We start from the raw sequence: 14,236 nt of genomic DNA on the forward strand, positions 1-14,236 counted from the left end.
AGATATCGTACGACTAACTTAAAAAATTTAATGATCAGTTGAATTAGAACAGTGTTCAAGCTACACTCATTGCTTCCCTCTGTACCCGCAATTTATTCTTTCCTTTTACGTCTAGCTGGTTTTTAGATATTGTACCACTAACTTAAAAAATTTAATGATCAGTTGAATTAGAACAGTGTTCAAGCTACACTGGTGTTCTGAAGTCTTTGTGGGGTCTGATTCTGCAATTCCATTCCCAGTGGATTTGATGTGTTATATTGAATTCAATCAGTGAGAACACCAGGACTGATCTCCTGGAGGAAAGGGAAGATGCAAGAAGCTGAGCAATTAGATCTGTCCCTGAGATTTTCACTTATATATGTTTTTAACTCTTTCATTTAATTTCCCTGGATAGGTAGGTTTAATTGAGACATTCAAAAGTATTAAAAAAACCCTATATCCAAATCAGCAATGCCAGGAAGACACAGGCTGTGGCTGTGGATACTTTCTTCTTCCCAGCCGTTCCCTGTGAACTCGGGGAAGTCGGACTGGCCTGGCAAGTGGCCTAACTCTTTGCTGTTGATGACACCTCTCCAGCAGAAGCAGTGTGTGGGCAGACAGGTAGTTTCATCATGGGGAGGAGGAGGAGGAGGCATGCATCACCTTTTGTTTAAGCAGAAGCATCTTTTTGGAATGCTATCCATTTTATCAGTTAGGGCTTGAACAACGAGCAGCCAGGAGAGGCTGGATATTGTAATTAACACAAGTGGAGGCAGGCTGCTGCGTCTGCTTGCCTGCCTGGAGAAGAATAACCTGTTGAATTTGCTAGGAGCTATTGCTGTGAGGACAAGAGCTACAGTTACTGGGAGTACAGCAGCCACAAGTGGATGAAGTAGCTGCTTCAGAGCTATGCTGTGGGGAAGAGACACAGGCTTGGATATCGGACACTGGATGCCCATTTGGGTTAGAGCCTGTGCTTTTGCCTCCTAAGCCTGGCGAGGAAGAATACGTAGCCCATTCGCTTTTGGTTGGGTCAGCCGAGGATGGCTGCACTCTCTCAGCACTTGAGGATCCTGCTGTGGAAGAACTGGCTGAGTGTCAAGAGGCAGCCGGTGAGTGTGGAAACAAAGTAGTAGAAGAGGGGGAACCTGAAAATCACAGGAGCTGAGGAGCAAGGGGGGCACTGCAGGAGAGGAAGGTCACAATATTAAAACAGAAATACTTTAAAGACTAGTGATAGAGGCAGAAGGAACAAAGGGAATGGCATGGAAGTGAAGATGGGTCTTTTTAAGACAAAGTGATTGGGTCTTGCGTTGGAGGTCACGCATGAGGGCTCAGGACTCCAGATTGAATACCACGGATACCACTGTTGTTCCCTCAGGGCAGTGGTCCATGCAATCAAACCCATGCACAAACTTATGGGCAGACTTGAATTAAGGCTGCAGTTCTGTATCAGTTCCCATGTGAGCAGACCCCATGGTTGGCATACAGCCTCCAAGAAGTCCCTGGGATTTGGGGGTCGTGGGGGGCTGCCCTTATATAGAGCCATTTGTAAAGGATGGACAAAGAAAAAAGTAGCTCTGAGAGATGGCAGGTAGGAGAGATTTCCAGTGCAGTCCAGTGTATTGCAAATCAAACACCCCAAATGGTCTTTCTTTCCAAAAGATAAACCATTGCTAGCAATGTCCAGAGAACAACGTGAACTGCAGCAGCATCAGGGAGACAAATGTTCCTTTGGGTGGTATTGCATGTCCAGGCAAAGCCTGCCCGGTAGTTTTGTCCCAGTCTGGTTTCAGTATAGCTGTGCTGTAACTTCACCAGAAGCATGCTGCAGTTCATGGACTTGTGTTGTGACCTGACCTCTTGCTAGTAATCTAAATGTGATGGTTTTTAAACTTGCTTTGGTTGAATGGAAGCCTTGACAGGTGCAGAAAATGCTGACAGAAGAGAAATGGCCATGGAGGGTGTGATATGAGGATACAGTGAAAGGCCTCATATCACCGCATGCCTTCTGCAAGGTCCATTCTTGCCTGCCCTGTCCTGCTTCTCTGTTTTGGAGCCTGATTCAGAGAGATGCTGCGTTCATCTGACTCCTTGTGATCCTCCACAGGAGCTGTGGACATGCTGTGCACCTTGGAGTATCCTTCACTGCAGCGAAGGGTACAGGAGACTTTTTCTGAGATGCAGAGGAATCCCCCAAAATGACCTGTAATTTCTCAAGAGAAATTCTAACTGCCTTTTTAAAAGCAGAAGGCTTGGGTCTCTTTCAGCTCTTGTCTACCCAGAGTAAATGCTAACCTAAGCCCTACCTGTACTTCTGACCACAGATTCTCACTTGCTTTAATTCTGGTTTCCTGTAGAGTTGAAATATCAATTCTGTAGAACTGAAATGCCAATTAAAATAAAAATCTGGCCACTACTGATTATTTTATGGCAGGCATTCCTGCAACCCTCCTTCATTTCTCTCTCTTGCTTCAAATTAGGGAGCTTTCTCAGACTGGAGAGGGTGTGAGGAGGTAAACCCAGATCTCTGCTCCCAAACACATTCTGATTCCTCTGTCCTCCTGCTTCTGTTCTGTTGTGCTTCTCAGTTTCTGATAATGAATGAAGGTGGTTCCTGCCACTGCAGTGGTGTTGGCTGCCTTTGCCAGGGCTGATTGGAATGTCATGGAATGGTCTGACACCAGGCAGCCCCTGTCCTCCCCCCTGCAGACTCGAGTGCTTTCCTGCTCTGTTTATCAGCCTCTCCAGGGCTTGCAAAAACATTTGCTTCTGCCTTTTGCTTTACACTTTATTTCCTCTGGGAGTTCTCTGCAGAGCCTGTGGAGAGACTGCCTCTACCTGTGCAGCATGGGGAGAGCTACAGCTTGCTTGACTGTCAATTTGTTGAAATCAGCTGAAGCTCTTCATCCATGGCCAGGGAGTATCTCAATACAGGTTACTCCTGCTGAGAAGGGAATGGTCATGAGTTTAGGTGGCAGTCTTCTTGGGAGCAAGGTTTGGCCTGCATACCGGGGGGAACTGGAGAAATCAGTGTGTCTTGCACTTCTGTTGCTTTCCCTCTGTCACTTCTAGGCAGCTTGGTTATTTAAACAGGGCTAGGAGGGAGAGAAAATGTGCCTGCATCCAGAGATACTAAGTAAGGTCTGAGCAATTGCGTCTACTTTTAGCAGTGAAATAATCCAGCAACCGAAGGATTGTGCAACCTGCATCACAGTGCTTAGTGTCCCAAGAGCCAAACTGAGGTTGGTTATGACTCCATTCAAGTCAACGTGTTCCACCTGCAAGCAGTTTGGCCAGGGTGGTTGTCTTGGTTTTGTTAACTAGAAATGCCGGAGACCGTGGGAGTGCTGTTATGTTGCAACTGATGTGCCCAGCTACTATTAAAGCCAATTAAGTCAAAGGACAGAGATACTAAGGAAAGAGCTGTCTGGAAAGTGGGGAGTATAAGCACCACTTTAGCTCAAAATGGGGAGGTACAAAGATTTCCCTAGGTAGAAACAATCAGTATTCGTTTCTTGTCCCAAGAATATGACAGATCTCTTGCACTTCCTTTAGGCAGCTTCTGACTAATATCAGTTTCTGTGCTGTTACCCCCTAATTTTACTTTAGCCTAAGTACTACTAAACAAGGAGGATACGTTAATAATACCGTTTGCATGTGAATTAATCAGAGTTAAACAGCGTGTTTGGGGACCGATTATAGGGAAAGCACGTGATATAAAAATTATAAAAAGATGTTAGTTTCAGTGATCAATCTTGTTATAAGTTGGCAGTGTATATATAAAAGTCAGGAAGAGTACTGTCTGTAAGAGCTAAAATGTTACTGAATGCTGAAATTATAGGAGTACCTTCTCTGAAGGGATGTGTGGGGAGGTGCCTTGTGGTTTGATGTCTGTCAGTTGCCTACTTTGGGGCATGAATCTTGCTCCTACTTTCATGGCTGTGTCATCTCATCATGGATGATAGGGATGGTGTTGCTGTAAAACAACCATCTTTAAGCTGAATTGCTCTCCAGGATTTGTTTGTCTGTCTGTTTGTTTGTTTTTATGTTCCAGTAAGTGTTACAGGAAATGAAAACACTGTTATGGGCTTGGAATTACTTTGGAAAAACAGTTTTGGGTAATATGTGCTGATCTGAAGAAAACAGCAACACAACAATGAAAAATGGGATGATTTTGAAGAAAGACATCTTTGCAGTTTCAAAAATTGGCATGAAGATAGCACAGCAATTTTGCAGCACAGAGTAGTTTGAGCTTAACTACTGATGGATGGAAAACTCTAATCTAGTAAGCACAGTAGCAAGCTAGCCAGCTAGTGCAAAAGCAGTTGATTATTTGAGTAATTGCATTTTCCTAGCTCACAAAACTCCAAGGCTTGTAGTTTTAAGACTGACTTTGGGTCTCCTACCCAGATTGATTTACTATACTAGATGATTAGCAGACTGTATTTTCTTCATTCTCGTCCATTGAAATGGTCAACCCTCATGTCAGAGACAAGAGCTCTATAAATGTTCATGGTTTTTCCAACATACTAGGCCAATTTTACATCACCTCTCTTCCATCTCAGCTCATCTCTACGGACTGCTACAGTCTGGAAATGGAAAGGTGCCAGGGAGTTAAGTTCCTGGGGTCAGAAGCTCATATGAGGGATCCTGGTGATTGGTGTTCAAATGTGACTTCTCCAGGTGACTGGTTACACAATTCAATGAACCCCTTCCTTCACCATGCTTGAGCACCACATCTTGTAAATGACTACTGTGAAAATCCTTTCTTTCTGCTCTACTGTGAGGTTCAACTACTGTTTGTGAAGAACAGTGAAACTTTTTTGGGGAAAAAAAAATGCGGTAGACTTGTCGATGTACTTGTCAAACACTTTAATTTTGAGGTATGATCAAATCAAAGTCATCTTAACCCATCATTTGAGCAGTGCCATTCACTGAAACTGAAACCAACCTTTTGCACTTCAGCTCTCTTATCTTGCGATCAGTGCGTCCAAAAGCCTTGTACTTCTCAGCGTGCTTTTACTATTACATAGCAGTGTCTCAAATCTGTGTAAACACTGTCCCCCATAATTATCAGCCAAACTGAAACACTGGAAGGCTTGTGTTATTTTCAGTCTTGTTATTTGCTCTTGAAATCTTACGTAGTTTTTCTTCCTGCATAGATAATACTTGGGTTTTAATAGTATGCATACCAAGACAGGCGCGATTTACAATGCATCCTATAACTCATTTAGGGTAGTACTTGTACATTCCAGACAAGCTCTGAAATGCATCAATACGACAAACGTAACCAATATATTTTCATTGCTGTTTTATAGGTATGGTCGTTCATTTTAATTTCCTGGCCTGTGGTTGTTTTCATAATCTTGGCCATTATCCGTCTCAAATTCCCTCCAGAACCACAGCCAAACTGTAAGTAACTGGTTTGTTTTTATGTCTTTGGGATTTAGTTCTCATTTTAGTGACTGATGTGTTAATTTGACATGTTTTGTTACTTTTACAAATTTGGTTCTTTGTAGTTTCCGGTGGAGATTTCCTGGGATGCAGCATGCTGTAAATAAAATGTCTGTGTTCCTCTGAGGTTGTTTCTGTTTGTTTTTTTTTTCAAATTAGTTTTAAAATTAGAAAACAGCTTTAAAGAACTGTCTCATCAAGATGCACTCAGATACTGCTGTTGTAGACAGCAATATAAACTTACATGATAAATTGAGGGACAAGAGGGCAGCTGGGGGAGATCTTACTCAGTAAAATGAATAAGGGCATAGGCTTCGAGTGGGATTATGAAGGTGAGGTAACAAACATGAGCTTGGTCAGCATGAAAGATTTTACCTTGTGTGTGCTACAGGCAAAAAGCTCCTGTTCAGGCAGCTTGCTACTAAGGCTCAGCTGAAGAGTGGTAACTTGTTTGGCTCCTGTGACCTGATGGTCTATGTGAGCCCTTTCTAGCAAGTCAGAGAGCAACAATTTGGGTGGGTGAATAGTTGGTGGTGGTTAAATGGGTAAAGAATTTACACAAGGTGGTTTTTGCTTGCAAGCCTTGCTTCCTGGGTCAGGAGAACGTGTCTACATCTCAGAGCATGGCTGTGCCTGAATCTGCTCTAAAAAGCTTACACTGCTTTAGTGGGTCCTTATCACCATCAGAAGCAGCATACCCCCAACCCTGGCCACATTTGTTCATGAAGTTATATGGTAAAACAGAGCAAGGAGTTTACACAGTTGGAAGCCTTTTTGCCTACCAAAGTGTTAATTTTGAGTTGGATCAAATCCCTGATTCTGCTCTCTGTGGCCTCAGAAGTGCAGTCCCAAGGGAGAGGAGAGAGGAGTGGGTGAAAGGACTGGGCCCTTCTTTTCAGTGATGGCCTACCTTTGTGTACCTTTCGAGCTGCACTCTTTGTTACCTGCTCATTAGAGGGGTTCCTTGCCCTTATTGCAGAAAGCCTGAAAGTGTATGCAAGATTCTTGCTTCATGTTGCACATCTAGTCTGCTGAATTACATCCATGTGCTGCAGTACAAAGCTGTGTGGAGAACTATTAGTGAGAGCCATAGTTTCCCAGCACAGGGTAGGAATAGGCCCTCAAAAATTACCCTTACTAAAAGATTTGCAACATCTGATTCATAGGAGAGACACAATCATGGATGACCTGCATCAGGGTGTCATCGACTTGAGAAGAACAAAGCCCTGGCATGGGCAATGTTGGATTTTTGTATTTGGGGCGAGGAGACTGATGCAGGGGGAGAGGAGGCAGACTCTGGCAGCAGTGAGGACAAGCAGTTGGCTTCCAGAGTTTGTAGCTATCATCAGATGTGTAAAATGTGGTTGTGAGGGATCTATACTTGATGATGTGTGTGCGCACTGGAAATGTTTGACCCAGTGACGTGTGTGATTCTCCTATTAAGGAGTCTTTGTTTCTGTGTGGTGTGTGAGAAAGGGACACATTGTGACAAATACTGGATACACAATTAGGATAGCCCTTGTGCCAGAGAGCTTGCAGCCTAATCTGACTAAAGGTTTGTGTACCTCATATTATAGACAGGGATGGAAAGCCAGAATAAGTGACTTTCTGAAATTATCACAGGAAATCTTTAATGGAGAAGGACATTCTTGGTATGTTAGGGTGGTCTTTTAACCCCAAGCCCATCGTGCTGTCAGCAAAAGGCCTCTTTAGGCGTGTTACATATTTCAAGTTCTCCCAAATTCCCTTGAACCAGTTGGAGCAGGCAAGACAGGACACGTTGTACTTTGTGAAAACCCCAGGTGTTGCCAAGTGTGGAAATGGCTGTCTTCCCACGCTGCTCCATTGGTTGTACTTCCTGTCCCTGATAAATCAGATAAGATGAATGTCAAGAGAGCCAGCTGGATGGTAAAAAAAATTCTTTTACTCTGCATGGCTATTAGTTTGAATGTGTATTTATTTTGAGCATGTTTGCTCTGGATGGTTGCATCTCTGAATTAATGGATTGAAAGGAATTTTCTTAGGAACAGCAAGTAGCTCCATCAGTTGTGCTTTGCAGGAAAGGGGAAGATTGGGCAGTATCGTTGGACTAGCTCCCTTTTCTTCCATAGATGAATTCTATTTTGGGACAAGTCTCAGTGAGTATGCAAGTAGGTGTCTATCTCTCAGAAGTGGATGATAGGAACTCTCTATTGCAAGAGAGGTTTTATGATGGAAAATAATGGTTGTGGTGTATTCTTGTGCTCCAGATGTTCAGAGACCGTCTGAGAATCCCAAGCACATGGAGAAGAACGTTAACCAGAGCATCAAACAGCCAGTTTCTGCTGGCTAGTTAACTTTTCCAGTTAAGTAAGAATAGCCGCTTGACAATTACCTTCTTTTTTTGACAACTGGAAAAATGTATCAACTTTTTGCTTGAAAAGCAAGAGAGAAATCATTTCAGAATTTTCTTTTCTGATAGGAAAAAAAGGGCAGGTGGACACATCTAGGAAAACTATTACAGGAGGGGGCTTTTTGTTCATTTTGAACAGGAATAAAATCCACTTTATGCTGAGTTCCAGTGCCTGCCTTAAAAGGCACAATTGCTAAGTAGTGACAAGAAGCTGTTTCCAGTTCTGCTGTCAAGAGACTATTGCAGATGCACAAAAGTCAGGAAGCACAGAATCAACGGCACAGAGGTAGAATAAGCTACTCAAATGCTGAGTTTTGAAGCCTTAGAGATAACCCCAGAGAAGATCTTGGTCTGTAAGCTTATCTCATGTATTCAGGGCCACAGAAATATCATGAAATCTATTATTTGCTCAATTAAAACAGCTCAAATTTGAGGCAGTAAGTTCTTCTGAAAGATGTCTAATACACATTCAATAGATTGAAGATTATGTAGAGAAATTACCTAGCAAATATCCGTCAAGAATGAACAAGTGGCAAGAGCTTCCTGAAAGAGCAAGTTGCTTGCTTTGAATTATGTTGTGTAGCACCTAATGCAATGGGAGCTTATGCCAGACGGAACTCCGAAGGGAAATGTCATGCCAAATAAATGTCACCAGTCAAGAGGATGCTCATAGGAAGATTAAGAACTGAGGAAAACAAGGAGCTGATATCCATCTGATATATAATTTTCTTCACAACTAAAGCATCTAGTATCTAAGAGGAAAAAACCCATCTCTTCTTTCTCCCAGGCATCTGTTTGATTATGTATTTCCACGTCAGCAGAGATTGTTGTCGGGAGAAATGAAAAAGAGATTTCTCCCTGCATACTCAGTTCTGGTGATGATCTGAGAGTCTAACCAAACAAAATCCCCATCCAACTTACTATGCACATCGCAGTTGTGGCTTTTGACCTTTTTATTACAGCCTTTGTATTTGCTAGGAGGCATTGGGATGTGTTTTGTGGCATATGTGTGGAATAGGAAGCTCTGGATTGGAAGCCTGCAGTGTGAAAGCCAGTGAACTGGGTTTGATGGTATCTTCCAGGCTTTTGTTCTTGTATCACCTGTTTTCTAGAGTGAGTAGGGACAAAAGTCCCTTTCCATCACTACAGGTTTTTGCAAGGTATGGGAATTGTGTGTGAGATACAATCTGTCCCTCAGGGCTCAACCCACTCAGTCTACAGAGAAGCCCAATTACACTGCTGGCTTTAACTAGCACTGTCACACCCTGTCACGCCCTCCCCGCCCACTTTCTTCCTTTTCTGCTCTCCTTCTCTCCCCTCCTGTCAGTTTGACCTCATCATTATTCTCCATAGAAGCTCTCTTGGGTGTGGTTAGTTGTCCACTCATTCAGAAACTCTGCTCTTTAGTGCTACAGAGAAGATGTGGTAGAAACCTTGCACTCTTGTTAGACCCAGGGCTCTGCTCCCCCTGGCTTTCCAAGGGACAGCCAGTGGGCTGTGAAAGCCATGCCTCATTCACACATATTTTTCCTTCTTCATGGAAGGAAGCTGTGCTTTTGGATCTGGTCTTAAAATCCACCAGATTCCTTCTGCCAGGGAATTGGTTGCTTGAACTCTTCTCAGTGAAGCACATCTTACCCTTCATCTCTGCCCAGAATTTCCACCGGGAATTCATCACCATCGTGGAGATGCTTGCTGGGTGTATTGCATTCACTCAGATATTCGTGATAGACTCAGTAGCAGAGTGCTCTGCAAGGCTGCTCTTTGCAGCCAATATTCTGGGGGAATATCGTAATAGTTGAGCACTAGACTGCTTGCCAGTACCAGCATAGCTGTTTAGGCCTAGTTTAGAGCCAGAGCTGTGTGGCACAATACTATAAAGGAGCAGATGCTCATAGTCTTCTCTCATTCTTGGCTCCAGTGGTCCTGGGAGAGGGCCCAGGATAGGAGGGTCTCTGAGCTACATTGCATTCAGTCTTACTGTGATAGGTAGCTAGGGTTTGAACAGGTCCAGAATTGGCTGGAAAAATCTGTATGAATCACAGAGCAGAGATCTGAGATGCCTTAGGAGAGAGGCTGCAGCTTGTTGTACCTGCAGATGGAGCTTTCCTGTGATTTCTGTGCTGAGCACTATTACCATGTTAGAGGTAACTGAGGCACAAGTTACCCTGGTCAGAGCAGTGTCAGAAAAAGAGGCAGGATGCTCTATATAGCTTAGAAGAAAAGGATAAACACAGATAGTATCCCCTTTCCCATACCACTGGGAAAGGGGATAAGGCAGCTGGTTGTGATGGGTGCGAGCTGTCTGTTCTGCCAAGCACATGGCAGGCAGTACCTGTCACCCTCCATCCTTATCACCCATGCATGTCTCTGCCCCTCTGACTGCTGCAGCAGTGTGCTGGTAGATGAGTTCAGGGGGTTCCTGCCATGTGCGTCTGTGTAACTAAGGACCTCAAACCACTTTTAGCTCTGACAGTTCCCTGCCTCAATCCCAGCGTGTTGCTCTGATGCAGAAACCCTTACACTAACTTTGTCCAACTGTTAAAAGAGAAGGACCTTGAGCTGGGTTAGTTCTCCATGTGAGTGACGGCTGTGGCTGTCAGGAGGACACATGTGACATCAGATGGCCACAGCACTATCCTTCCTCTGAGATACCATCCTGGAGATGAGGAAGCTCTGAAAAGATGCTTGCACTTTAAAGGCATTTGCTTCATAGTTGGAAGGACCTGAACTCATCTCTTTTCCCAGTAGTGTGGAAAAAATTAATAGGTTCCCATGCTAATTACAGGGAGTTGAGATGGTGGCTCACCTACACAGGTCACTCCATTCATTTGGGTAAGTCATGGGTATTTATGCGAGGCATAATCCACCCCAAGGGTTCAACCTACTCTGTATACACAGACGAGCACACATCAGGCTCCCAGCTCTCCTTCACCATTTGCCCATGATGGAGCAGCCCCACTCCTCATGTTCCTTTAGATTGCTTCATTTTCCTCCCCTTCTTTTCTGTCCATTTTTTCCCCTTTTCTACATGGCCCAACACCAGATTTTTGTCTGTGCTCAACTGCAGCATGATTAGCAAAATAGCCTCATCAGGTCCCTCCTTAGGCATCCTTACTTTGGTTTGAACTTTTTTTTTGTTTCATTTTGTTGTGCTGCCATTATGCCGGGGAGCAGACTGCCATATAGTGCTCTGTTTCATTGAAACAGTGCTGAAGGAGAGTATGAATTATATCAACTGTCCCCACATTTGCTGGAATAGACATGTACATTGATCTCCTTACTTACATAAGCAGTGCCCAGCCATACAGTTAGTTCCCTGCAACTTGCCCAAGCTTCCACTTAGCTCAGAGACCCATAACCTAAACAGAGTGCTGTGATGTTTATGCACATCCCTTTTCATGAATCTCCACACCTCCATTTCTTTTTACGGACTCTTCCGCCTCGGGAGGTGTGACTGAAGGATGTTTAGAGTTGGAGATGGGAACTCCCGAGTTACCAGTATTTTTTCCTCCCCACTGAATTACATCAGGGCCTTGGGGCAGTCACTTAATTCTAATTGACTTCCTAAAGCATCTGAATCCAGATGCTGGGACCTAGAATTGCAGAAGTATTTTTCCAAAGGTGCTGAGCAGTTTGGCTTGGACTGAAGTCAGCAGTTGTTGATGTCTGTGTTTCTGGAAAGGCAGTCACTTTCATTTAAAGAATATTAACCTGGGCTCTGGAGACTACCTGGAGGCACTCAGCATTGAAAGACATTGGTTTAGTAAACATAGCTTTTGCGCAAGTTTTTTTCGAGACTCTAGATATGGATTTAAGCTTTTAGATTCCAGCTTCTTGCTGGGAAACATTCTGACTCTCTGCTTAGGTCCTGTTTGTGCAGTGCCTTGGTGCTCGTACAGACAAGAGCAAGTTGGCTGTATTACAAGAAGACCAAGTTAGCTTTGTCTGCATTAAATATTGCTTAAAAAAGCCCTGTAGGAAAAGGACTAGTGCACAGTTCCTCCTCTCTTGGTGTGTTTGTGCTTCAGGCAGTGGAGAACCCCTCCACAATGCAGTCAATCTTCAGTGCGATCCTTTCTCATCAGGTCTGCCCCGTGGTACAGACATCAGCTCTGTCATTTCCTCATCTTGACCTGAATTTGCAATACATCTTAGAAGGTTTCCATCTCCCTTCCTTTTTTATTTGTGTTTGGTTTGGGGGTTCTTTCTCCTCCCTTTACACCTCCTCCTTCTCCCGCTCCTTTGCAATTTTTATTCTCTCTTGTCTTTGTGATCTCCCTGATCAGTATGTGAACGCAATGCATTCAGATTCAAGTGCTGATTTTTAATTTATTAGACAAAGGGTGGAAGGTGAAGGTGTGTGGGCAAGCAAAACTAGCTTGCGTAGTCTTAATAAGCATGGAAGTAGATGCTGTCTGCTGTGGGTCAGCCTTATTTGCAGAGCCCGAAATGCTAGAGGGAAGAATTAGGCAATGAAATGCTTCCTCCATTGAGGCCACCGACACAGGGAGGAGTCTTGTAGTGAGTTGTCTGCTGCTTCAATCTCACTGTCGTAGGCAGACAACTGAGGACATCGTGTTATTGGGACACTTGAGAAAACAAGGATGCTGTTGCTGTAAAGATGAAAAATGGAAGCTCTTGAATCTCACCCAGCCATCACTGGGCATCTGGGGGGTTGAATGGAGTTATCTGGGGTCCTGCTGAGTTTTCATTTTGAAAAACAGGAGCTGGGTAATGGGTGTATGACTTGTAAATCAGGGTAGGCTATGTGGTACACAGGTGAACTGATGTATCTGCAATAGATGCTCACAACAGCTTTTTGTTACTTAATGATTTGTATGGGGGAAATAAAAAAAATCAAATTAGAGTTGAGGGAAAGAAGGCCAAGGATGACACTGCTTAAAGCATAATAGGAAGGCAGTGGGGGAATTTGTGTGCTCCAGGGACAGTGAGACTTGGGCTAACACGAGGTCCTCATAATTAACGTGCATGGTGCAGAGCCCAGCTGGCAGATTTCCCTGCGCTGCGTGCCATCTGGACCTGTGCTGGTGTGCACAGGCAGCAGTATGTTGCACCATGTGTATTTGAGCTTACTGGGTGCCACCTTGCAGCATGAACCTGTCCTGATATGCAGCAGTGATGGAGGCTTGCAGAGGAATAAAAATTACTCTGATACAATAGATACTGAGGCTGTTTGGTGTCTTGCAACTTGGGGGTAGGCTCAGGGAATCTTTTCTTCCAGTGCTGTCTGCTCAACAGGTGAGATTGCGGAGGTAGATGGCAGTTCTGCTGGCTGGCCAAAAATAGGGTGAAAGAAATCGCCTGCTAGCTCCAGAGTGGTTTTAAAAATGGGCTTTGTGATATGAAAGGCAACAGTGTAGGGACAGTGCAATAGGGAGTGCAATACTGAACCATTAGCTCTGATCCAGCACAGCTCTTAAGTATGTGTTTAACCCGAAGTCTGAGTAATCCCATTAAAATCAGTAGGGCTAATCGCTACTGTGCCATGGGCTTTGGACACACTGAACAAGATTTGGGCTGTACTGCCAGGAACTGTAATGCTTGCTGCCCTCACCCCCTTTTTTTTGCAACAAGTGTGGGACTTGTGTGGGCATTGATCTTGCAGGTGTGAAAAAGGTAAAGGAACGGCTCAGCTGGGATTTGCCTCCTGATCCAGCTCCCACTGAAGACCTAGGTAACTAGGAACATGCAGGTCCTTTTCTCCAGCTTCAAGGTCAGATGTGAGTTTCAGAGTTCATAAATGTCACAGCTATACACATGCCATGGCAATTAAATACTGTCTTTTTATACATCAAGAGATAGGCCAGCTGGCTATTTGGGCTATTCTCCATGTGTTTAAAAAATACCCTGCTTCAAAATTAATCTTATCCCATAGATTTGATGATCAGGTTTAGTTTTTGGAGAGAGATCAAAAGTCCTAGCATTATTATAAAGCTTTCTACAAAAGATAGGCAGTGTAAGTTGATATTCATAAGTAGATGTGAACAAAGCTGGAAACGGGCAGTTGCATGTGGTTGAAGAGAAACAATATCAGTCATCATGTTATGAAATAGGCATGTTTGTCTTTTTCACTCTAACAAAGCAAAGGAATAAAGTTTAAAACAATGCTGTGTGACTGGGAAAGACTAGAAAGGAAGTGAGAAAGTTGTGTGTACAGAATATAGCTTAACATTTTGCTTAGAAAGTTGGAGCAGATCACCATAGCAGTAAATATTTTCATTGTATGTTTTGTGACTTCTTAGATAAATATAAATTACAGCTGATAAATAGTCAGAATTGCCACTCTGCTGCTGCTCAGGAACGATTGAGAGAGTGTGTAGGAACACAAAGCACAGAGTGTTCCCTCAGAAAATCTTGAAAGGTTTAAGGTTTCTTCAGCCAGAA

General features: G+C 43.7%; 1 protein-coding gene across 1 annotated transcript in view; it reads left to right on the forward strand.

Moving 5' to 3' along the window:
* Window positions 1-685: 685 nt before the first annotated feature.
* The window catches only part of ABCA12 (ATP binding cassette subfamily A member 12), a 90,522-nt gene continuing 76,971 nt past the window's right edge, over window positions 686-14,236 (forward strand). Inside the window, exons 1-2 of the mRNA XM_030018841.2 lie at window positions 686-1,091; window positions 5,301-5,394. Coding sequence (XP_029874701.1) covers window positions 1,023-1,091; window positions 5,301-5,394 — 163 coding nt within the window. The 5' untranslated portion in view covers window positions 686-1,022. The remainder of the gene's footprint in view (window positions 1,092-5,300; window positions 5,395-14,236) is intronic.

Source organism: Aquila chrysaetos, chromosome 6 (assembly GCF_900496995.4).
Source record: "Aquila chrysaetos chrysaetos chromosome 6, bAquChr1.4, whole genome shotgun sequence".
Taxonomy (NCBI): domain Eukaryota; kingdom Metazoa; phylum Chordata; class Aves; order Accipitriformes; family Accipitridae; genus Aquila; species Aquila chrysaetos.